Genomic DNA, 26,957 nt, shown 5'->3' with positions numbered 1-26,957 from the left:
TGAATGAGTGGGGAGACTAAATGTACATTGACGCTGTTTAGTGCACATCGCATCAAGACTGCACTAGTATTACAGTCATTAATTGGAAAAATGTAATCATCATAGAGTAAAATATTTATACTGCTCCTAGAGATTGGAAAAATGTAATCATATAGAGTAAAATATTTATACTGCTCCTAGAGATTGGAAAATTATAGTAATGGATAACATTTATGAATTTCTATAAATACATTCGCAGTGTCAGAGCACATAGCATCTTATTTCAAAATTGTATCAGAAATAATCCATCATAAAACTTGAAATATTGTTCGTGAAAGCAGATTTTTTTTTTTTTTAATTAATTCTGAATACTTAATACCATTCTTCGGTTTACGTACAATACACTATTCTTTTATAAATTTTTATCGTTATTTCGATGGAAATTCTCTAGCGTTCTATCCAGGAAAGTTATATTTATTTTACTTTATTTTTCTTAATTTTAATGTCATTTTTAGATGTTTTTGTTCCTTTCTCTTATCAAATTTCACAGCACTTTCAATTTTACGAACTTTATTTCCCATGCTATTCAACGTTATTCGACAATCTTAGAGATAATCCTCATTGTTCTTTTCTTTATTGCACAATTTTCTTTAAAAATCATGTTAATCTTCTCATCGGTATTTCTTTTCGACCTTCTTTAAAGAAATAAATAATTAAAAAGAAACCCTACTCCTGTCGTTTTCTTTTACAAGCAGCTTTATTTTGTCGAACGTGTTATTGGCATCCCGCTGTCTTAACATTTTTGCGAGAAATTCGCTTTGCACAAAGAATCGACTCATATTGACAGAAAACTCCCTATTATGAGCGATGTTATTAAGGAAGAAAAGCGACAATGCATACCGTATCTGGCAAATTTAAGTTCGTCACATCTTTCGTGGAAAGATGACTTGAGGATGCGGGAAATGCAGGTGGAGGTGCAAGGATGCCATATTTGAAATAAGAGAGGTATGATTATGTAACCAAACCCCTTAAAACCACACACACACACACACACACACACACACACACACACACACACACACACACACACACACACACACACACACACACACACACACACACACACACACGCACACGCGCACGCGCACACGCACACGCACACACACACACACACACACACACACACACACACACACACACACACACACACACACACACACACACACACACACACACACACACACACACACGCACGCGCACACACACACACACACACACACACACACACACACATGTAATAGTAGACGGGCGATGAAATAATCCTGCTTATTGGACTAAAGTGCCGTGAAAAAATTATCATGTTTGGTATCTATAACAGAGTTCCCGAATTTTATTTACCTCTTAGTCATCCAAAGCATGTAAGTGTTAAATGTAATTGGAAAAATTAAAATACAGCTGTTCATAACAATATCAGCTCCATGTGTAGCTCAGTATACATCCATAATACATCAGCTCTTGTCTCGTGTGTTGCAATATTTCCGAAATGACTACAGATGTAGTTTACTCTTGTCGATTGGTCACTAGATGCGCACAATTTTTCCTTTATGTAACCCATAAAAAGTATCTAACGGCGTAGCGACGCTGTTTTATTTTTATTTTGTTTTGTTTATTTATTTGAAATGTTGCTATGACATTCATTCATGTTGCTATCCATTCCATAAAATGACCTATTTTATGGAATGGATGTAGTATGGTTTGGAAAATATTTACGGCATTTAAAATGCCACTCCACCCCTTAGACCTTGTCTGTATTATCATAATATTTTAAGCGCCTATTTTAAGCCAAGTGAGAAGAACACTTGCTTATTGGAAAATCTGGATTGAAATTCTATAGTTGCTCAAAGTTTGTAGCTATTCAGGATGAGGGGAAACATTCACATGAACTTTCCAGCCTTCGAATTGAGTTAGACACACGAAGACTGTGAATTTCTCTTCCAGAAACCTTGGTTTTTATCCTGCTCAAAACTACCCAAAAAGACATATTTGAATCTTGTAAAATCTGGATTCATAAAACATTCACTGAATTATCGAAAGCCTGACTTTGATATTAATCTCAATATATTTTGATCAAATAAACTCAGCAGTCATCAAAATTAAAATATATTAAAGAATAATTATAATATTAAAAGTTACATTTATGATTTAATTAATACATATTAATTTAAATTTATAATTTAATTACTTTGTACTTTTTTATAAATCTATTATTATTATTTTATAGTTTAATCGTTTAATGTTATAGTACAATGCGCTTTGGCTAGAAAGACCCTCGTTTGAGTCTCGTCTGCGACGAGAAAAACCTTTATGTGGACTATTCATCTGAAAGTGATGTTAGCCGGATCTTATACGGTGGTGGTAGCAGAGTTTTTTGTTTTGTTTTTTTATCACAGAAACTCAGTTTTTTTGTCCACCTGAATCCGTTGACTTTGGCTTCGCAGACCTATTCAGTGTGGGTCTACGGTTAAGAGTAAAACAGCAGTTATTAAAATAATTCTGATCTACATACAAGTCGCTAGAGGGCGCAGAGTGAATACCTGTTGCCGAATCTGCTCCTGTTCTAAACTTAAATGTAATTGCCTTAATATAATCACCTTTAAAATGTGCTCAAAGTCTCAGTAATCTGAAAAAGTATACTCGTTAATGATCGAAATCGATCCAGTGGTTCCTGTAAAACTAGTTCTTCAAAATTCAAGCTACCAGCGTCAAGCTACAGCAGAACAAAGACCATAGTTACTGACGCCATATAAGCCTTCGTGCCACTTGCTGAGACGACCGCCATCCTCAACTAAACGATACCTACTAATCCTCCTTCAAGGTCAACAGCCGATCATGTCCGTCGCCAACTGCAAAAGCTGCAAAGGTAAGATAGACAAAAACGAAGTACTGCAATGTTCTTTTGAATGTCGCGAATATTATCATCCTGCATGTATAGGTGTAACAGAATCTATCTTTCGATAAATGTCTAAGGACAAGAAATGAAAATGGAAATGTCAGAGTTGTATTAATACTTCTCCCCAAAACGACCTCAAAACTACAAGGAAACTAAATAGAAGCAGCGACGGTTTAGATTTAACTAAAGCAGTAAACAAAGACTACGGAGAAGCTGACTTGAGGATTTTCCTAAGAAACTTTAGGGAACAGATTTTAGAAGAGCTAAATGGCATCAAAGTAGAAATTAAAGACGATAACTCCGCGATAAGAAAGGAATTGGAAGTACTATTTAATGCTGAAATAAATGAACTGAAAGCACCGGTGGAGTGGAGTTTTGTATGCATTCAAGATCTAAAGAACAAAGCCGGATGCAATGAAAAACTAATTAAGGATCTGTGCACTAAAAACACAGAACTAACAAACAAAAATAAAATACTGAAAAGCTCAAATGAACGAACTGAAATGGGAAGTTAATGAAATTCAGCGGTGCTCCAGGTTGAACAATTTCGAATTAAACGATCTACCAGAAGATCGGAATGAAAACTTGCATACTATAACTGAAAAACTACTGAATCTACTTGGGGTAAAAAGGGAAAACATCTTGCACGTCCACTGAGTACCCACCAGCAGAAAAACAGATATCAAGCTAGTTACTATTCAACTAGAACGCAAGATTATTAAAAATAAATGGATGGCGGAGGCAAGAAAACTCAAGATTACAGCTGAACAATTTCAACATATATCATGTTAATATTAGGTCGATAAGGTCAAATTTTGATAATTTTATGTTACTTTTCACAGAAATCCAATCATATATAGATGTACTAGTCTTAAGTGAAATATGGATCAAACAACTTGAGGTTAGTCGTTATACTCTCGCAGATTACGACACCTATTATGCTTGTCGCGACTATAATCGTTCAGGTGGATTAATTCTATATGCTAGAAAAAAATATTTATAAATTTCATAGACAGGAATCAAAAATACAAAGTGCTGAAACTGTAATAATTTACGACACAGCAATGAATATACTTATATTTGCTATATACCGTGCACACGATGGCCCAGTCGATATCTGTCTATCAGAGCTAAATAATCCTAAACTAAAAAAAAATATTATCTACTCATGGGTTTCTTGCTTCCATCGATGGCAATACGAGAGAAGCGACCAACTCAGCAAGTTGCATTGATCATATATTCATAAGAAACAGAATGGCCTATGAGGTATTCTCTGCAATCTACTTTAGCAAAATAACAGATCACCATTCGATACTGTTGAAACTATCCTTACCTAATAGCGTTGACACGAGCTGTGCAGATAGTCATAAAAAATTCGAAATAGGCACCAATTATAATAAATTTGAGAACTACATAAAACATCATCAACTGCCTCAAACCGACATATTAGACACAAATCAGCTAAATGAGGAATTTATCAAAATGATTAAATATGCAGACAGCAAATCGCAATATCACAAAAGAGTTACTACAAAAAAGAATGTTTACACATGCTGGATAACAGGTGAACTAAAAAATATGATAAGGACAAAAGAGAAGCTCTATCATAAGAATAGGAAAAATCCCTATAATTTAATGCTTGAACACGACTACAAAAATTTCGCTATAAAAACATCTAAAAGAAAATATAAAACAGACAAAAGAACATTTTCTTCTATCGAAATTTCTTTCTTGTAATAATGATAAAAGTAAAGAGTGGAGGTTGGTTAATATGAAAATAGGTCACACAAAACACGCGAATTCCCAGAGGGCAATGACATCACCGATGTCATTGCCCTCTGGCCCTCAAAAGCCAACAAAATGAACAACCACTTTACAAACTATGGTGGTTGTGATTTCGACCCTGTAGAAAGGACAAATTACGTGAGTAACCTTCTATGGGTTAAGAATTCCATGTATCTACACGCAGTAAACGAAGATGAGATAAAGAGTGTAGTAATCGGATTTCAAAAAGAGGAAAAAAAAAGGAAGTGATAATATAAATGTCAAAAAACTAAAGATTATCATTAAATACAAATTACAGTTCTTTACAAATATCATTAATAAATCCTTTGAATACGGAAAATTTATAGAACACTTAAAGACTGCTTCAGTTGTACCTCTACATAAAGGAGGTAACAGACATGAAATGAAAAATTACAGACAATGTCTATACTATCCACAATCTCAAAGGTTATTGAAATTCTAATAAAAAAAAACGCTTAAATAGCCTATTTAACCCCTTAACGTACCAATTAAAAATCAGAAAGCGGTTGTTTTTCTGCCAATTTTTGGGCAAGTTTTGGGCGAGGGTGATTTCCGGGATCAAATTCATCATTATTTTTCAAATAATGATGAATTTGTGTAAACGCAAACGAAATAGCCGATACACGCTGTTAGCAACTTTTCTCTGCTGAAAGGAAATAGGCACAAGATTAAATTAAGGGAATAAAAATCCCTTATTATTTTACAGCCAGTATGCGAAACTCTAATCTCGAAAACTACGATCTAAGAGTTTCATGCCGAAAAACTATCGACGAATCCAAGCGTAAGTGTCCACCTGGTAGTACAACACCAAGGTAACTCGAAGCAAAGGTGGAGCAACTTCCCTCACTATCCTTGATATTTTTCTCATAATGTAAAAACACAAAACTCCTAGGAGATGTAATACTGCTTTACATTATGAGGAGAGGTCACTACCCAGACCGGTTTCAATCTTTTTTGAAGTGTCATCAGTGAGTAGCTAGACCTGGATGATGATATCAAAGTTCTTAAAAGAACTGGGAGATGGACTGAGTCCTTGACTCTTTATGCCGTCATCTGAATGAAGAAAATCTGTGTGAATGGGGTGTTATTGAGCTAAAAGCTCTAGTCATGGCTGGGTAACGGCAATAGCCGAGCCTCAGTTAAAACTTCACTAGCTAAGCATTGCCATCCGTTACCCTGGAAGTCCTAAAAAGGACTCTAGATGTCTTCTTAAAATGCCACCGGTCTGGTAGCAAAGTTTAAGTGAAAAGAACTTACATACCTTCACTATACGAACGCCAGAAAGGTGTGCCCATATATTATATTATATTATATTATAACTAAGATGAAAAAGCCAAGCGGCTATTTTTTCTGGCGAAGTTAATTAAATTAAGGGGATAAAAATCCCTTATTATTTAAGAGCAAATTAACTTCGCCAGAAAAAATAGCCGTTTGACTTTTCATCTTAGTTATAATATAATAAGTTATAATATAATATAGGGGCACACCTTTCTGGCATTCGTGTAGTGAAGGTATGTAAGTTCTTTTCACTTAAACTTTAATATCATGGCCAGGTCGAAAGAGTTAATCGACGGTGAGATGCGGTGATTAATACCCTTGGAGGGTAATGGATGGTAATGTTGTAGCCAATGAAGTTCTAACTGACGCTCGGCTATTGCTGTTACCCTCCTGCCATGATCAGAGCTTTAATAGCTCAATAACACCTTATCCCTACACTGTCCTCTACAGATAACGGGGAAGATGAAAAGCATTCTTGCTTCGCCCCTTTAAGCCAGTCCTTATAAGGATATAAGGACTTTGATATCATCCAGGTCTAACTACTCACTGATGAGACCTCAAAAAAGGTTGAAACCGGTCTGGGTAGTGACCTCTCCTCATAATGTAAAGCAGTATTACATCTCCTAGGAGCTGTGTGTTTTTACATTATGAGAAAAATATCAAGGATAGTGAAGGAGCTTGCACCACTTTTGCTTCGAGTTGCCTTGGTGTTGTACTACCAGGTGGTCACTTACGCTTGGATTCGCCGATAGTTTTTCAGCATGAAAATCTTAGATCGTAGTTTTCGATCTTAGAGTTTCGCATACTGGCTATAAAATAATAAGGGATTTTTATCCCCTTAATTTAATTAACTTCGCCAGAAAAAATAGTCATTTGGCTTTTCATCTTAGGGACAAGATTGTCTAGCGTCCATATTCGGTTGTATTTATATATGAAACCAAAATTCAATATCAATTTTGGTGCAATAAAGAAAAGACGTGTCACAGACGTCTTTGTATGTTAAGGGGTTAAATACCATATCCTTTCGAAATTAATCAATATGGGTTTAGATCTGGATACAATACCGAAAAAGCGCTATTGGAGTTTCTTAAAACGGTCTGTAGTGGAATAAATAAAGGAATGCACACAGCAGCCATTTTTATTGATATAATCTAAGGCGTTCGACTGTGTTTATCATGACCTATGGCTACTGAAAATGTCCAAATACAGCATCAGAGGAATTACTAGTGATTGGTTCAGATCCTATCTGAATAATAGAAAACAATATACCAGATACGGCACATTCAGTAGCGCAACAAAAATAATAAAATACGGAGTCTCACAAGGGTCTGTACTAGGACCCATCCTATTTTTAATATATGTTAATAATTTATGTAAATATAAACTTTTTGGCAAAATAATATCCTTCGCGGACAACACGACATTAATATACACCGAAAATTATTTTGATATGTTAAAACTAAGTAAATAGTTCAGCAATAATGGACTTAACATTAATACCGATAAAACGAGATATATGTACTTCACGTTAACAGATAAGCTAGACCACGATATAACCATAAAATGACATGAAAGGAAATGTAGTGACATCCTAAATTGTAACCTATAGCTTAATCAAAAAAAAAAGAAAAAAAGTCAAGTATTTGGACCTCCATATCGATAGCAATATGAAGTGGAACTCCCACACCACTTTCTTAACAAATATGTTTAGGTTCATAATTAATAGAATATATTATGTTAAAAAATTAGAGGGGTATATTGAATTCCAGGTTACCACCTTGAGAGGGTAATGAATGGCAATGCTGTAGCCAATGAAGTTCTAACCGAGGCTCGGCTATTGCTGTTACCCTCCTGCCATGATCAGAGCTGTAATAGCTCAATAACACCTTATCCTTACACTGTCCTCTACAGATAACGGGGAAGATGAAAAGCATTCTTGCTTCGCCCCTTCAAGCCAGTCCTTTTAAGGACTTTAAGGATGTTAAAAAATTTGTAAATGCAGCATTCTTAAGATGCTTATACTATTCCTGGGTAAATTCCTCACTGCAATATGACATCACCTGTTGGGGTGGAGACTATTACAACAATCTAAGTGAATGAACTAGAACTAACTAGTTCATTCACTTAGGAGACTAATATATTGACATGTACATAAAATCAAACCGTGTAAGGTGAGCCCTCAATAGATACGGTCACTGGACTCGCAGTGACTGTTTCGAGCGAATTTAATTCTCTAGTAATCAGTATGGCTACGGCCTTTGGTTACATATATATACGCAAACTAACTTACTTTATCACTAAAACCAGTAATTTATTATAAATTACGAAAACTATCCGCAATATATTTTACTCTATTTGTATATATAAGGAAACATTTATATATACAAATAGAAGCCAAAAATAAGTGTAATTACCAACAGAAAACGATGGTAATACTCGAACTGTGTTGTATAATACTGTATATTGAATTGTATAATATAAATATGTTGTATACGTGATGGGAATGATAATAAACTGTTAAACATAAAAAATAAAAGAACAGTTATTGCAATTTTAATAAGGCCGTATGTTTACTATTATTATGTTCACAATTCTTAACTTTCAATCTAGATCTAAGCAGAACTGATTATTTTTTACAATACATTACAATAAAGAAGATTTTTAAAAATAATAATTTAAAGAATGACGGCTTGCTGAATAAATGGTGTGCTAGTTTAGGCTAATTTCAAAGACATTTAACAGAGAATTTCCATATATTCCAATAAAGGAAAGGTAAAAACGTCTGGAAACGTTTTGTTGATGACTATATATATATATAGATTCACCAAAAGATGTGACATCGGAGTAAGATCAAAAATCTTTGCCTTTACACAAAGAATCCCCGAAGTCTAAGTTTTTTTTTTTCTTATCAAGTGAATACGCGTTTGATTGACTTCTATCAGCGAGCTCTGTTGTCGTCAAGCTACCAATTCCGAAATCTTACAGGTTTCTAGATTCATGAGATAGTCGAGACGTCATACCACCACATCTATCAAATGTGATTAACTGCTTAGTGTGTCCTCTCCCACACCAAGATCCTTTTACTGATATTAATAACGGCTTATGTATCGCATGCAGTGCATCAAAATTTCGTGAACGATTTCCAAATACTTATACAAGAGCATACCTTATAGTCCTTATAAGGACTGGCTTAAAGGGGCGAAGCAAGAATGCTTTTCATATTCCCCGTTATCTGTAGAGAACAGTGTAGGGATAAGGTGTTATTGAGCTATTAATTAAAGCTCTGATCATGGCAGGAGGGTAACAGCAATAGCCGAGCCTCAGTTAGAACTTCATTGGCTACAGCATTGCTATCCATTACCCTCCAAGGGTATTGGACTGAAAATCCTATTCGAATTTTCCCTCGGCTTGCCAAGAGCATACCTGTCAATGAAAACGAGAAATATGCGAACGCTTTCAAATATAATTAGGTGTAATTGTTAAAATGTTGTTTATCCATGCATACAATATAAAAAACGTTTCAATATTTATATATTTATGACATAATTAACCTTATTTCTCGAAAATACACAAAAACAACTTAAAACCATTCAACTAAGTTCCAAAGTTATACAAATATTACAAGCCTTTCTAAATTTAATATCATATTACTATAAGTAGTCAAGGTTGCTATTGTTTGAATGGTGGAGATTATTACTAGAGTGGGTCAATCGCCCGTGAGATGCGGTGATTGATTCGTTCATTACCCTTGGAGGGTAATGGATGGCAATGCTGTAGCCAATGAAGTTCTAACTGAGGCTCGGCTATTTCTGTTACCCTCCTGCCATGATCAGAGCTTTAATTGCTCAATAACACCTTATCCTACACTGTCCTCTACAGATAGCGGGGAATATGAAAAGCATTCTTGCTTCGCCCCTTTAAGGCAGTTCTTATAAGGACTATAAGGTTTGAATGGTAAGGTAATAGAAATTCCTTTTATTATATGTTGCACAATCGTGAATACTGAGTTTCTGAAGGATAATTGCCTTTTCTATAATTGGATTAAAGTGTTTTATTTTTTAATTTTTATTCTATTTTATATTTTACTCAAATTAAAATATTTTATATTTTACTCAGATTAAAATATATTTCTATGTTTTGCGCTTTTAGAATCGGTTTGCTTATCGCTCTAGGTGGACAGATTTTGATCACATGTCCAAACTGCTTCTATTTACTAAATAACAATTCCAAGTTGTTTTGAGTTTTAGAAGTCAGGTAAATCAGTGGTATTTCTGTTTCATGCGAATTGCTATATAAGCAGATCCGTTCTGAAACAGCAAAATAATCCGAATATCAAGAATATTTTGCGTCATATATGGAATTTTAACTTTAATAGTCAAATTTGATATCAAATATCCAGTTTTCATTCTTATAACCGACAAAGATTTTCTGTGCATTATTATTTTCTATTTATATATTATAAACAATATTGATAAAATAATTTTATTCAAAAATATGGGTAATAATTAAATATTACTCCTTTAGAAGAATATATTACAAAATTACAAATACACCAGATATAGGAAAATATATTGTTATCATTTCATAAATAATACTGTTATTCATTTCATAAAATATTCTGTTATTCATTTTATAAAATATACTGTTATCATCTTGTAAATAAAGGCATAATTTAAATTATTAATTAAATTATAACAGGCTCCAATTTGGATGTATATAATAATCATATTTTTTCGAGGGAGTGTCTAAACAATATCTTTGAATAGTTGTTTTGGAACGAACTGCAAATAAGCTATTAACTGAAAATAAGAATTAGCATGAAAAAAAAAAAAAACGTATATATGCTATCATTCTAGAAACACATTTCTTACTAGAAATTTTAAATTTATTAAATATAAATTATACTATATATTTATTTGCTACAATCTTTCGGGTTTTTTTTCCTTTGCATTTCTTCAACCTGCGCTATCGAATTAATGTCTGAGAATCAATCTCCACAAGATTAATTTCAAATTCTCTTATTATCAGAGAATGAAAGCATGAGCATTCTTAAGAACTACATTTTTACACATCTTGCTATAATGGAATATTATCTTAGGTTTCCTCCGAATATAAATTTGATTTATAAAAATCAGTCTTAATATTGTTGGTCTATAGGCCATTAATTTTAGTATGTCAACAAAGACATACTAAGTATGTCAGCACCGTTATGTATATTCATTATATTAGTTGAATAAAATTAGGCTTGCTACATTATCTCCTTTCTATTTAGTGTACAGGTGGATATATCAATGAATCAGTGATATGAACTTCTTGGATACCAGATGAAGAGGACTATCCTCTTAATTTGTGTTCTTCAGTATGGAATTTTCCAATCTTACCCATCAACATATTGTGGACTCAGCTGAGTGGACAACGGAATTCGGTTACAATGAGACCAACAATCTTTATGGACAAAATGCGACCAACGGTTCTGGTGTTCCAAAGTCCGTGGAAGCAGTGATGTACGTCATGTACATCGTTATCTGCGTTGCGGCAGTAGGCGGCAATGGCATCGTCTGCTATATTGTGTTTGCTTTTCAGCGAATGCATACAGTGACCAACTTATTTATTGTGAATTTGGCCATCGGTGATATTCTCATGGCTTGTTTATGTATTCCTTTCGGCTTTGTGTCTAATTTATTGTTGCAGTACTGGCCGTTTGGCGGCGTTATGTGCGTTCTGGTCTCGTATGCTCAGGCAGTATCTGTATTCATCAGTGCGTATACCCTGGTAGCCATCAGCTTCGACAGGTACACTGCTATCTTGTATCCACTGAGGCCCCGGATGTCGAAGCTTCAAGCAAAATGTATAATTCTTCTTGTCTGGGTGGTGTCATTACTTACGCCTCTTCCGACTGCTATTATGTCAAAACTCGGTCAACCAGAAGATTGGGTAAATATCACGGACAAATATGCTTGCATGGAAGCCTGGGAAACTAATACTCAAAGATATTACTACAGCATGGCTCTCATGATTCTGCAGTACTTTTTCCCGTTGGCTGTTCTCATCTATACTTACAGCAGGATAGCTATCGCAGTGTGGGGGAAAAGAACCCCTGGTGAGGCAGAGGATGCTAGGGACCAGAGGATCGCTGCATCTAAGCGAAAGGTAAGCTTTTAAACGTTCTCGATTATTATAGAATTGTTTTTAATCTACAAATTAATCCTCTGCTATGTTCATTTTGAACATCATATTTATTCTTGTTGTCAATTTAAATTATTGATAATAAATAATTAATAATAAATGGTAAAAATATCAACAAGATGGCCTCTGTCAATGTCTTAAATTTAAAACAAATATAAGATTATGATTATCTTATTTCAAGTTACTTTTAAAACAGTTATATTTGATCTGTATAAATTTGTTTTTTAATACTGTAAAAAACTTTATTCGGACTGTATTTGTAATAGACAATATTACGAATAGTGACTGTTAACTCTCCTTTCTCTCTATGTACATAAAAATTCTTGCTTTTGAATAAAATTAAGACCTGAATCAGGAACGTCGTAATTATACTAAATCTGAAAATCCATGTGTGTAAAATATAAGCCAACAGACCGTAATCACAATTTAAAAACATCATTCTTCTTGACTAAGTATAATTTACGACCACAAAAATTTATGAAATTTTATTAGCCGAATAATGAGCAAGATCAACAAAAGATGTCTCTATTCTTTCTTCCGAGAATTACCTTGGTTGACTAAGAGTATCACCTGATACACTGTCTTTTAGCCATAACTAAACGTATTGAATTATTAAATAATAAAGGAACCATAAATTATTTAATGGCCCTTCTGTTGGACCCATACACAACAGGGTGATTGGGCATAATATATTATATTATGCCCAATAATATATTATTGGGCATAATAATATATTATATTATTATGCCCAATAATATATTAGTAAGAACAGAACTGGGAAAGAAGGATCTTTTCCCCATTGAATTTGAAGGTCTGTGCATTGTATTCCTTGGGACACAGATGAGAAGGAAAACCGTTCCACAATACAACAGCAGTTGGAATGAAGAAAGAAGAAGAGAAACTTTTTCAATGAGTATGGAGTTTGATTGTGAAGGGATGGTGGATGATAGCTTCACGTGTTTCAATGGATTTGAAAGAGATAGAGAGGGGGACTTATTGAAGACAGTTCTAATGAACATTTACCACGGAAATATTTATAGAAGATGCATGCAGTAGGTACTAGGCGCCCGTGAGGCAGTGGTTGGAGTGATTCATTTAGTAAGAGATGAGTCGTTGATCAGTCGGACTGCTCTCTGGGGCATTGCATTGAGTATTTTAGGAAGATCTTAGCGTAACCTCTCCAGATGTGCGAGCAGTACTCTACAGATCGGGTAGATAGACCACAAATCTATGGAGTAGTCTATAGTGCTCTATAGATTTGTGATTTGCACAGGTTTAATAGCCGTTCATAATAACAAGTTACTTTATATGTATATTTGGGCTAATTGTTATCCTTTAAGGAGTGCTAAAGAAAAGAGATTGAACGAAGAATTCACCTTGGATGGCTTATGGAAAAATGAGAGACATATTCAGAAGTGATATCCCTATGAGTCTAAAAAGGAAAGCTTTCGACCAGTGCATGCTTCCTGTCCTAACATATGGAGGAGAAACATGGACTTTAACAGAAGCCCTAAACAAAAATCTGAGAACAACACAACATCGCATAGAAAGAAGTATGCTAAAAATAACATTAAGAGATAGGAAGACAAATATCAGGATAAGATCTAAAACAGGTGTCATGGATATTGTAAAATACATTAAACAGGCTAAGTGGAGATGGGCTGGTCATATTGCCAGATGCAGTGACGGGAGATGGACTAGGAAAACAACAGAGTGGAGAGCAATGGATGGTGCAAGACAAAGAAGGTGGAGAGATGAACTGGAACAAATTTCAGGAGTGAGATGGACGGGAGAGGCAGAAAACCTAGTGATCTGGAAAATCATGGGGAAGACCTTCTTCCAGCAGTGGACAGAACCAGAAGGTTGAAGAAGAAGAAGAATAGCCGTTCAAGGGTAAAGTAATGCCTTGAATGAAAGAGGAATCTTAATATTTTTGGATGCCGAGGAGAAAATTGTGATATGTTTATGCCAAGGGAGTGTTGATGTCAAGGTAATTCCAAGGAGATAGATCTCATTTTGCCTAGAAATTTGAGTGTTGTCAAAGGTAAGACTGGGATAATGTAGTTCTCGTTTTGTAGGAAATAACGCAGAACTGTGTTTTGCAGCCATTGAAATTGACAAGATTATCCGATCCCCATTCTAAAATGGTTTGGAAATCAAAATTTAGGCTTACCGAGGTTGTTACTCTTTGAGTTCTTTTTTTTTTTTTTGTACAAAGTTTGTGAAGTGAGTAGGAATATAGTACATCATCGTTAGCTAAACTGGGTATCGGGTTAATGGTCAACTGGAGCAGATCATTGATATATAGAATAGAGAGCTTGGGTGAGAGGACAGAACCCCCAACATTAGTTACATAGCTAGAAGTAGGGAATCGTCAACCATCACACGCATTGTGCATCCAGTGACAAAACTGTCAATCCATTTGCAGAAGTCACTGAATGTGACTTCTGCAAATTGCCAGACCCGGTCGAAAGCCTTGGAGAAAGCCTAGTACAACCAGTTGGGATTTGCCAAACTTTTGCATGGCACTTATTCAGAGGTGCGTTACATAGGTAAGCAGATACCCTATTGAAAAGCATAGGAGGAATCCATACTGGCTGTCATTTATTAGTGGAGTACTTTCAAGATAGCACAGAATTTAGTTGTTGATGGTTCTCTCCGTTGCTTGAGAGAGGAATAAGGTGAGAGAGATTGGATGATAGTCTGATGACAAGGATCTGTCACCCTTCTTGAAAATGGGTCAGACATTGTCTAATTTTCAGGGTGTAGGGTAGGGTAGATGAGCAGCAAGAGAGAGCATAAGGTCGACATACAATAGGAGCCAACTGTAGTGTACAAATGTTCAAGACCATTCAAAGAATGCCGTCAGGAGATGAGGATTTTTATCTAATTTGGATACGACTTTTCTGATAACGTCTTGATGAAAGGTCAGAGGAAGCATAGAATTTTGGATGTTTGTAATTATTGAGGGACATTTACCAAAATCATTTATGCAGGCATTTGAACGCACCTGAAATGTCAGGAGACTGGCTTTCTCCGTGGATGACGTTCCAATAATCCGATCTGGGTAGGATTATTGTGGCCAACTGCTTTGTTCAGAGCCCGAAATGCTCGACTTCGATTTGGGCACGATGAAAGTCTCTTCCCTTTGACTCTAGAAATCGGTTTGTGATACATTGATGATTTTCTTGCAGCTGTTTCGGGTTTTGGAGTAAATGGCGAGCAAAGGCGGTGATTATAGCTAGTTGCCATATGCTTGTTTCTTCATTTGGCTTTCATACAGCTTTGGCTCATCTTTTGGAAAACCAGGTCTTGCTTAGGGGATAGAAATTTAGAGCACAATGGGAAATATGTTTCCATTTCGGAGTGAATTACTTCAGTGATGTGTTCAGTGCATACGCTTGCGTTGGAAGACCCAAAGCAATCATACAACCACTGGAATGAGGCTTAGATATCTCAGAAGTCATCTTACTTGGAAGTCTTATGATGACCAATGTCTGTTGGTTGAGAATGATGCAGAGGATGCGTAGAAGATAAGCACACTGCTGTGGTTTGAATTACATAAGGGAGATACAACCGTCACAGTGTATTTTGAGGGATCACTAGTGAGGAAGAGGTCGAGAGTTGGGATTATCTGGTACTCTGGTGGGCATGTGAAGAATTCGCATAAGGTCATTTGTGATGGCAAATGTCCGGCATTTCTGTCTGCTTGGTCTGTGCAGCTGGAGAAGGAAAGTCAGTTGGTATTGTGTACATTGAAATCGCCAAGGAAGATAACCTCACTGCAGAGAAAGTTAGATTCAATAAAATCGACTTTCAAAGATAGGAAATCAAAGCGTTCCGAATGGAGGCAGCATGTGAATTTTACAGAGTAGGGAAGGAAGTTTTCAGCCAAAGTAGATCGTGATCGGGAGATTCAAAGGCAAATGCTTTCTCTCTGGGATGATATATGTCAGAGTAAACGTATGCACAATCGTAGCCCTTGAGCCGAAAAGAATCAAAGAGTTTGGATTTGAGGAAGTTGAAATGGACAGTGCTTGGAGAGTCTGAAATTCGGGTTCTGTCAAGAAACGCAGGTGGGATTTTGCAGACTAGAGGTGGAAGTGGACACTGTTGAGCCTGGAGCAGAGACCAAGTATATTTGTAAAGTGGATCTGAAAGTCTCTGTGGAGTTTGTTGATTGAGTAAGTCATACACATTCTCTGTGTAGTACTTGTGCTTTGGTTTTCGATTTAGCTGTTAACGTAGCTCGAATTTCGCACTAAAAATCTTCTTTTGTAGTCGAAGTACCATCTTTCCTCACCGATTTGTCGTTTTTCGTGCAGTTGTTTGCGAAGTCGTCGGCCTGTTAGAAGAAGTAGGTCGCATATTCCCGTTCAACACAGAATTAGTAGGACAATCACAAAAATCCGTGCCCCAGGCAGGAGTTTTACCCTGCAGCTTCTTGGTTTGAGAACACTCGCACAATGAAACTGTTTTTAAGCTCTTCTAAATTTAAATTATAAGCTATGTCCGCCTCTATCGATATAGTTGCTAGACCAACCAATCTTTCTTGGGTCATTGCTGTTCTCAAATAATTTTTAATGAGTTTAAGCTTGGAAAAACTTCTTTTTGCACTTGCTACGCTAAAAGGAATTGTTCGCGTAGCGAGAGCGCCAAACCTAATGTGGCTGAGCGCCATTATTAAGCACGCCGTGAGGCGGGCTCCCTCTACGCTACACCCTGTCGACGGTACTGGTGCGATATCCCTGTAGAGCAAACATTTAATGAATATTATTATGTAATAGTTTTGTATTAATGTTTCTTTGGAGATGGCTATTTTGTTTTTGTGGGATGGGGTCTAATCTGGCGACGACCATGGAGAACAGTTGATTTTGGAGAAGGTTTGCTCGATGGTGGTGAGGCGCTGCTTCAAGCTCTCAATGCGTTTTTCTAAGTTTAAAAAATGGTTCACTGAAGGGATGCACAGAAGAAAGGCTGGCTCAAGTTCACAAGGAGTTTGTATATGTCAATGATTTGTCAATTTTTATGCATTGAGCATGCGACCATTGTTGACAGAAATCGCTTAGAAGGCCTTTTTTTTCCCTTATCACTGTGACGTCAAGTCTGAAGCTGCGGCACTTGATGACATCTTTGGATTTATTGATACTGGACGGTTGTCTCCGTAGGATATGCCCGGCGTACTCTGTTTCGTTGGGTTTTACTGCCGCCATCTTTGCTTTTTACAGTAGGCATTAGCGGGCGCTTGCACTTGGCGGATATTAGATGAATAAAAGAAACTTATGGAGCACTTTGAAGAATTGCTATGGTTTCCACTTGGTGAAATTTAAGTAGGAAGTTACTTTTAAAAACGATAAAAACTAGGAGCCTACATTTACTTATTACTACTTATTCCAAAGCAAATTAATAAAACTCCATTTTGGTAAAGCACTAGAAATGCATTAATTTAAATCCTAGCCAGTTATATGATAGTTTCGTTAAACTTTGAAGAAAAACGGACATCACAGTAACCAGAGAACTAGTTTTTAAAAGGATAAACTCTAAATTATTAATATGTCTGATTCAATCAGTTATCAAACACAAAGTAAAAAGAATAGTTTAGTAATAAAAACAGGTCTGTGACTATTTTTCTAATATAAAAGAGCTGAAACTAGAGAATCATAATCCCGAAGACTAACACAGTTTCGATTTATTTATTTTCTTTCAATTCCTTTGCGACTTTTCAAATCCATACCCAATTTTAAATTTACGCTAAAATATCGTTGAGGTAACCGGTTATTGTACATACAAGCGTTGAAGACGACTGAAAGAGACAGTAATGTGTACTTTTAATCTACTAGGCAAAAAACCAAACCAGTAAATCAATACCAAAAGTTCTTTATTCTTAGCAAAGTGTACATAATGTTTTATTTATCTTTTCACTCATTGAGACGTAGAACGAAGAAGGTCTTCTGAATAATAATGAACCACTTCTTTCAAAGCAGTGAAATTTATATCAAATCGATTTAAACGAAAAATAAAAGAATAGAAAAACATCGCATTGCGCTTCCAACCGTAAATAATTGAAGCAAAATTCATGGCAGAGTTCTGAATGCCATTAGAGTTGGTTTCTTTTTTTTTTTTTTTTTTTTTTGGTTTTTATCCTCCCACAAACTCAATATAATAAAGTAATCAAGTTTTGTCGTCATTCACTACAACAGAACACTGTCTCATAATTACAGAATTTCCTAGTTTACAATGGTAGATGAAACCTCTCTGAAGAATAAATACTTTTATAGTATCATTTTCTCTTGCTTTCCCTAGAGACAGACCTTTATGGCGTATGACAAAGTTGTTTGATTTCCCTGGCGGGCTTCCAGCATTATGTTTATTAAAGTCTCTAATTCTGGACTAATAAATGTCCATGTCATCCTGGACAGAGTGATGATTTTTAAGATTAAGAATAGCCAAATCAACGACAATAAAACTTCATTAGGCGGTACCAAAATATATTAGTTGATCCTCTGCAATTTGTAGTACGGCTGCTCATTTATGCAGTTAATACATGTATACATAATGTTGTTGGAAAATTTGTGTGTGACTTGTGTTTACCAAATTGAGAATACGTATAAATTCCCTATTTTATTTTTATTTCTAACCAGTGGCGGCTCGCGGCTTGAAATCGTGTGGGTAGTGCAACTTTCGGAATATACATACACACTGTAAGTACAGTGCATACGTGTTTGGATAAAATATCAAAATTACGGTAAAAATTTAAAAAAATTATACATGAAACAATATTGTTTATTATCGATAAAATTATATATCGATATATTTTCCGTTTAGTTTAATTCAAAATTACTTCAAAATAGAATCCATTATCATAACCCCAATAATGTTCTAAAATAAAAACTATAAAAACTGTTATGTCTTTAATCGTAATGTCCAAATATTTAAAGAGACGGAGTAAACACGATAAGCACTACAAAACTCTACTACTGGCGCAAACTGCATATAAACAACAGTGGAACTGCGCGACGGACAGTGCCGCATTACGCTAATAGCTCGCATCTAGCTATGACGTGAATATGCTTGCGCGCGTAACAATATGGCACTGTGGTAAACACAGTGCTGCTATCGTCCTTCGCCCTCCTAAGTGCTACAAGAGGAATTTTTATTATTATTTTTTATACAAAATAAGAGAATTGTATCGGATTGTTGATAAAATTAAATATTACAAGCAAATATAAATAAATTAATAAATATATTTATATATCGAGAACAATTGGGGCTGCTGTAGTTCCACAGGGCCTATGCACGAGCCGCCCCTGTTTGTAAGTAGGGTATATACGGTATCTTTTAAGATGCATAACTGATATATGGTTTTTGTTTTGAGTATATTAAATTGATATGATACATATATTATTATAATGATATCATCCGTAGGAATCCATAATATATATTACTTTTTTTTTCCAGACACAATAGCACTTATTAACATATGCAATATTTTAGGTACTATTCCGGTTTATCTATTACAGAATATCTAATCTCTTCAATGAGTGAATGAAATGATAAATGGTGTTTAATTACACATTTCATTCCATATATTGATTAACCGAAAACTTACTTTTAAAGTTACTTTTAAAAGTAAAATTCAAATTATCCGCATAAGTTTTATTTGGAAGAATTTTGTTGCTGACTTCACAATTTCGATCAAACTAAACGAATTCCTATACGACAAACGTTTGTTACAGACAGTGCTCTGACAAAAAAAAAAAAAAAAAAAAGCATGCTGCTCACCTTTAAAGATTATGCGGTGAATTGCTGCGTGATCTGATTTCATTCCGTGGTCAATCTTTTATTATTAGTTCTATTATTTGACCTTTAAATTATAGTAATATCTGAGCTTTATTATGGATAGGAATAGTTTCGACTATGACCTTTTATTGCGCCACAGTCTTTTACTGAAGAAACTCACAGCATACACAGAGACCTTTCATATTATCCCCCAAACACAAGATGTTTATTAGAAAAATAAAGGAACAACATCTCTCTCTTGGAAGACTTTACAGACGTAATTAATACCGTCTTAGACAAAAACAAAATTGCCATGGTAGTCTTTATTGATCTAACTAAAGCATTCGATACACTCACACATCAAACCTTGTTAGAAAAGCTGAGGCATGTTGGAATAGACGGGCCTCTTCACAGGTGGTTTACAAACTACCTCCAAAATAGAAAGCATATCACAAGAATCGCGTCAAACCAAAGCAGACAGCTACCAGTAACCTGTGGAGTACCGCAGGGAGCTGTACTCTCCCCAACTCTATTCAACATTTACACGCACGTTATTAATAGCTACCTCTCGAAGGTAAGATATTCCAACAGACGATACAGCTATGATATCCATCCATAATAACGCAAGCATAGCCCAAACAAATATGCAACATGACATAAATCTGATCATAGACTGGCTCACGAAAAACTCCATACACCTAAACTCAGAAAAGAAAAACACCTATTATTATTATTATTATTATTATTATTATTATTATTATTATTATTATTATTATTATTATTATTCCACTTCTGTTTTTATCTCAACGCATGTCTCGTCTTTCTGGTCTACTTATGCCACAAATACGAAAATATTAGTATTATTATTAAAATAATAATTGTATTACTAATATCTACTTTTCGGCGCTTTCTGTAAAATCCTTCGGATCTTATTTTCCGCTAGTCTTCTATACACTATGGGAAATAAGAATTAGTTTCTCGGGTTTTAGAATGCAGCCTACCGTTATGTATATTCCTATCGTCATCCGTATGCAATGCGGATACAATGGGCAAGCATACAACCTCTAAAGTCGACTGTACATCTGTATAATGTCACTCGCACTTGAAGAATTAAGGATTTAGCTGTTTATCATAGAGTGCTACATCAGTGACCTATCAGTTGGAAATATTGTGAAAAGACTGCATCATCAAAAATCAACTGTACGAGACATTATCAGCCGTTGGAAATATAAGAGGAAGTCACCTCATCAAGGAAGCTAACACCAAGAGACTAAAGGGTATTCTGCAGGATGGCACGGAAATTTGACAGTTTCGGAAACGATCAGCCACGAATTTACGGAGTCTATAGGTTAAAGATAACATCAATAAAGGTCAACTCCGGATTACAAACGTATAGACAGCTCACCAGCCACGCAAGAAACTGAGACTCCTGGAAGTTGTTGTGGAAACACGGAAGACTCAATCCGTCCAAACGGCAGCCAAGCCTTTTGGTCTCTTGCCAAAGCAATTGGCCGTAACTTGTGTCCAACACTATTCCCTCTACTGCCTCATCACCCACAGAAAAAGCCAATCTTCTGGCCTCATACTTTGCTTCCAATGCATGCATAACTGACGATGGTAAATGTCCCCCAACGATTCCTGACATCCAACATACAATGTCCCCTATATCTTTTTGCCAGGATGAAATCGGAAAAATACTGTCCCAATTAGACACAAAAAAGTCTCCTGGTCCCGATGACATTCCCCCAATTGTTCTGAAAAATTGTGCACCAGAACTGACCTATCCTATGTCACCTATATATACTCTCCTACTCCACTGGAATCCATCCCACAAACTGGAAATTGGCCAATATTCAGCCCATTCCCAAGAAGGGTGACAAGTCACTGCCATCCAATTACCGCCCTATCTCGCTTACCTCAGTCCTGTTAAAGGTAATGGAAAAAATCATCAATTCCCACCTCCTACACTGTGTTGAAGACATTCACCAAATAAATGACCGCCAGTATGGATTCCGCCACTGCCGATCAACAGGAGATCTACTCACATACGTCACCCATCTCTGGACAAATGCTATGGAGAGGTTTGGCAAATCTCAAGTGGTTGCACTAGATATCTCCAAAGCCTTTGACCGGGTCTGGCACAAAGGCCTACTAGGCAAACTACCATCATTCTGTCTGACCCAGAACTTCTGTAGGCGGATTGCTAGTTTTCTGTCTGGACGCACACCGTGTGTGATGGTGGATGGCTCCCTATCTTCGCACCACTCACATAATTCTGGGGTCCCACAAGGTTCTGTTTTCCAACCAACCCTGTTCCTGCTATACATCAACGACCTACTGCAATTGACCTCCAACCTAATACACAGTTTGTTTTGCAGATGACAGCACACTACACTCGTCGCTTGCATTAATAAGCCTTACCCTACACAACTCACCTCATCCTACAGAACATCGACCACCACCACCACCCTCAACTCCGATCTCCAAGCCATCCTACAATGGGGTTCGGATAACCTCATAAATTTCAACGCCAGCAAAAGTCAGTTCTGTACTATTTCCCATTAAAAAGAAAAACTTTTTCCCAGTATCCTTTTCTGCGATACCCAAATTTCCAGGCAGCCTAAGATCTCGCTCCTCGGAATCACCCTCACATCAAACCTCTCCTGGAACAAACATCTCAAACATTGCATCCTCAGCCTCAAAAAAACTAGGATTTCTCTTCCGCTCAAGACGTTACTTTACCCCCGAACAGCTACTAACATTATACAAGTCATAAATCCGCCCAACTATTGAATATTGCTCCCACATATGGGGTGGGGCCTCTAAAAGCTCTCTCAAAATGCTCGACTCAATACAGAGAAGGGCAATTAGACTTATCAATGCTCCATCCCTTACCAACTCTCTCCCCCACTTTCACACAGACGTTTGGTCTCTGCAGTAAGTCTATTCTACAAATATTTCCATGGGAAATGCTCATCCGAAATAACATCAATAATTCCCCCGCTCAGTACTAAGCTCATTGGAACACGTGCAGCTACTGCACAACATCCCTTCACAGTACACCTAGAAGCAAACAGAACAAGTTTCGTTTCCTCTTCCTTCATCCCTGCAACTGCTGCACTGTGGAACACTCTCCCTCCTTCTGTGTTTCCCAACAAATACAATTTAAAGTCATTCAAATCAAATGTAAACAAATTCCTCCTTTCCCAACCCACCACCAATACACGGTGCTAATGTTCTATAGGTCGACCAATCAACCTCCTGTGCATGGGCTCAACATAAAAAAAAAATTAAATTAAATTAAACAATACAACGCCTTAAAATATTGCAATTTGTGATGTTTTTTTTTTACCTGCAGCCTTTGTCTTTTAATTTCTTGTGATTAATATCACAAAAAACTCCATTAAATTTACAAGATATTTAATTGCATTTTTTAATGAGCACGCAAAAAGCATTTTTTATGGAAAATGTCGCTGTTTCACTGGAATTCCACTGCCACACTGTAGCTGAAAATGATAAATGACACTCATTAGCCGCTTTGGAGATAAGGTAATCTCAGAATCGAAAGAGTCCTGGATATCAGGACTATGATTAATTAAGCAAGTCGTTAAAAAACTATGATTTTACCAGACTGCAAATGTGGTATGCTATGATGGTGGACTTTGAATGAATTTGAACAATAATTATTGTTGAAAACAACCAACCATTGTTGGTTGTTTTCAACAATAATTATGTAACATGAAAGAAAAGAGTCAGTCAGCCAGTCATCGAAATACATGCAACTGGAAAACATTTATTGATTTTAGTGTGCGGGGAGGGGGAAAAATAGCACAGTCGAACATATATGATTTAGGACTGATATCGCGCTACAGTAGGTAGCTCAGGAGTATGAGTGATTTGAGAGATGTTATCTTGTCTCCATGGCCTTATCTGTGTCATGTCATGAAACCAACACCAGTTTTTCTTGCCCATCTGATATGTGTGCAATTCCGTGTAATTTTTCTTGTGGAGTCATTTAAAGATGGTTGAATCATAAAGAGATTTCCGTCACTACATTATTTCAACGAACAGAACGTGGTTATGCTGAATCCTGATCATTTTGGGAATATTTCTTTACGGAATATAAGTTTGTTTAATTTAAACAAGTCGCGAGGTCAGAGTTTAAATTGAAAGACGATACTTAGAATTATTGCAATGTTAAATTGCAGAGCTTAAAATTTCTTTGTTATGTGCCTGTGTTTTTTAAATAAAATAAAATAATTATAAAATAACTGTGTTTTATTTTATAATCATTTAGATAGCTTCTAATAGTTTAGTTTAATCATAATTCTAAATAAAGCATTTTCGATAAAAAAAAAAATTGTATGGTATATTAGGCGTTTGCTGCCAAGTCAAACAGAAGGGAAACCGGATACGATTTTGAGTACGTATTGTTTCAACTTTTATCGATTAAAAAAAAAAATCCTGACACTGGCACTTATATCTTTTATAATAGGCCTTCAGACAACCAACTAAACTAGTCCGCTGACAATAGCCGTGATTCGACATTTCTCCAGAGAACTGTTTGCAATTAAACCCAACAAAAAGAATCTTCCTTGCACTAAATTAATGATGGACATTGAAGAACTAATGACCACACAAGGGATCCAAGCCTCTAGACAGTAGTGAGCTGCCAAATAAAGTATTAATACTTAGACTGCATCACTCTGAGGCCAAAGTGATGGATTCCATTCTGTGTTTGTTGTACATAAAAACCTGAAATTCTAATCTTGAACCGAGGGCCAGCATTTTTAGGAACAAACCTAAAAACGAAATACATGAATGTAGGTATTAGGAGAAGAATGGAAAGAATAACAATGCGGGAAGTTATCACTGGGAGATCAGAGCGCTCTCTGGTGCTAATTTTTTTTTACTGAAGACAAAGAAGATACATCGACAGCAACACAACAATCCTTTAACTACTCCTGTTTGCGAAACTTTCAGTATATGCGTACCTCTTTTAAACTATTATTAACAAAGCCGTATCCCCTCTCAGTCAAAAGCGATTTAGAAGTTCTAATATTTTATTATTCATATACTAATTAATTATAAAGATGTTCAGTTTTAACATTTGCATTATAATAAATTACAAACATACGAAACATTTAAAAAATATCAAGTTCATTTTAGTTATATGAATCGAAGATTCATAATGAAGTCCCAAAAATCATGAAATTAAAATTGATTTTGTTGAGAAAAAGTTGGTTTACTGAAATCCCACTAATTTATTACTTTTAGCCGTAGATGGCGCTCCAACTTTAAAAGGACGGTTTGTTCTTCATTTTTGATTTTTGGTTCACAAGCGCAGAAAACCAGATTTCACTATAATATGAACCAGGAAAAAATCAGAGCGTGCCTCTGACAAAAGTTCTGAACTTCGCTAACAAAGCAGGATAATCATTGTTAATGTGTACGAATGATTCCGAAATGAAGAGGGGAGTTAGACCCCCGTGAGTCGAAGTATTCGAATTTAAACGTTTAACGCAAACATTTCGAACCAAGCGGTTGAACTATCGTGCTCAATCAAACGCGGTCGTAATGAAAGTCAGCCGATACATGTCAAGAGAGACAATGTGTAAAAATTCCTTTTGCTTTTTTTAGTTATTGAAAAAAAAGAATAGCATAGACTTGCACTTATCTTCAACAATACAATGACAAAAATATAGAAGAAAAAAAAAATTTTTTTTCCCCAAAAATTGCGCCTTACCCTCTTAAAGACCTTTCTTGTACTACGCTTTTAAAATTCTGATCTAGTGGATTTATGATATCAATACCTTAATTCGGCAATTAGCCATATCCCTAGATGATTTATCATGTACAGTTAAAAATTTCGTTATATGAAAACTGCGATGAGTGATTAAAAATTGGACTGCTGCTACAATTCAGAAAGGGTTTGAGGCTAGTTCACGGAACTATGGCTTTATTATACACGGATCATTGTATTGCTCAACCCATCTGTTCCTTAGGACGGGTAGAATCCCGTGATTAAAAATCACGATGAATTAATGCAGCCTACATTTGCATCCTCTAAGGGCATGCATTTATGTCTAGAGATTTTTTTTGTTCACTAGGAAGGATTGTCTTTTCTGAGGGACGAAAATATCGAGATACAGAGAGAAAAATTCTCGGATATTTTCTACGAAAGGGCTCTTATATATTTTCAGTCCTATTGGGCCATTTGATTTTGTTTGCTTGTGCTTAGTGATGCTCCACGTTTGAGCATGTCACCAAGGCAGAGACGTTACAGATGAAAAGAAATTAAAAAATCACATATAAACAACTGATTGGAAAATATATAATTAAACGTGCGGTGATTATAAACTTATTTTAAAAAAGTTTACGAAGTATGTTTATTCCTGGTGTCAAAAAATATTCGGGTCCACTCGGTTGTCTTGACAGGTCGCTGACTTGTGTCTTACATTTTGTATAAACTCTGGTAATACAGTCAGGAAGACATGGGAAATACCATCATCTGGAGAAGAAAAAAAAAATTGAAATACCAACGTATCATGATTGCGTAAGTAGTAGAAGACGCTGAATGCCATTGGTACTTAGCGGATGTTAAGAGATTTGAGAATGCGAGGGATGTTTTCAAAATTCCTTGGACTTCGACAAAAGATTAGAAAGAAAATCTTGAAGTAATCTCGGGACAGGTTCGTCCAGTTTCATTCTATCCTTAGAATGTAAAAACGTTTGGATCATCTCATGAACAGATCACAATGGATACTTGTTTAGCATGCCGAGACCGATAATTCGAACGACGTTATTCCCAAGGATACAACTTACATACTCTTTTGTAAAGAGTGAGAACTCGCTTCTCAGAATGCCGACGACCGACGAACATCTAACTTGATGAAATATGCTAATATTATTATACAAAACGAGAAACGTCATTTAAGAGAATTACTCAGCGATAACTTTCCTGTCTTTATTTATTTTT

General features: G+C 35.8%; 1 protein-coding gene across 1 annotated transcript in view; it reads left to right on the top strand.

The window, feature by feature from the left end:
• Positions 1 to 26,957, top strand: part of LOC150096313 (RYamide receptor-like) — a 128,594-nt gene that overhangs the window by 77,628 nt on the left and 24,009 nt on the right. Inside the window, exon 2 of the mRNA XM_090409337.1 lies at positions 11,286 to 12,163. Coding sequence (XP_090265463.1) covers positions 11,375 to 12,163 — 789 coding nt within the window. The 5' untranslated portion in view covers positions 11,286 to 11,374. The remainder of the gene's footprint in view (positions 1 to 11,285; positions 12,164 to 26,957) is intronic.

Source organism: Typopeltis vanoorti, chromosome 19 (assembly GCF_054136105.1).
Source record: "Typopeltis vanoorti isolate ZY-2024b chromosome 19, IOZ_Tvanoo_1.0, whole genome shotgun sequence".
NCBI classification, from domain to species: domain Eukaryota; kingdom Metazoa; phylum Arthropoda; class Arachnida; order Uropygi; family Thelyphonidae; genus Typopeltis; species Typopeltis vanoorti.
The sequence above is the reverse complement of the archived record's forward strand: the minus strand, read 5'-3'. Positions and strand labels throughout refer to the sequence as shown.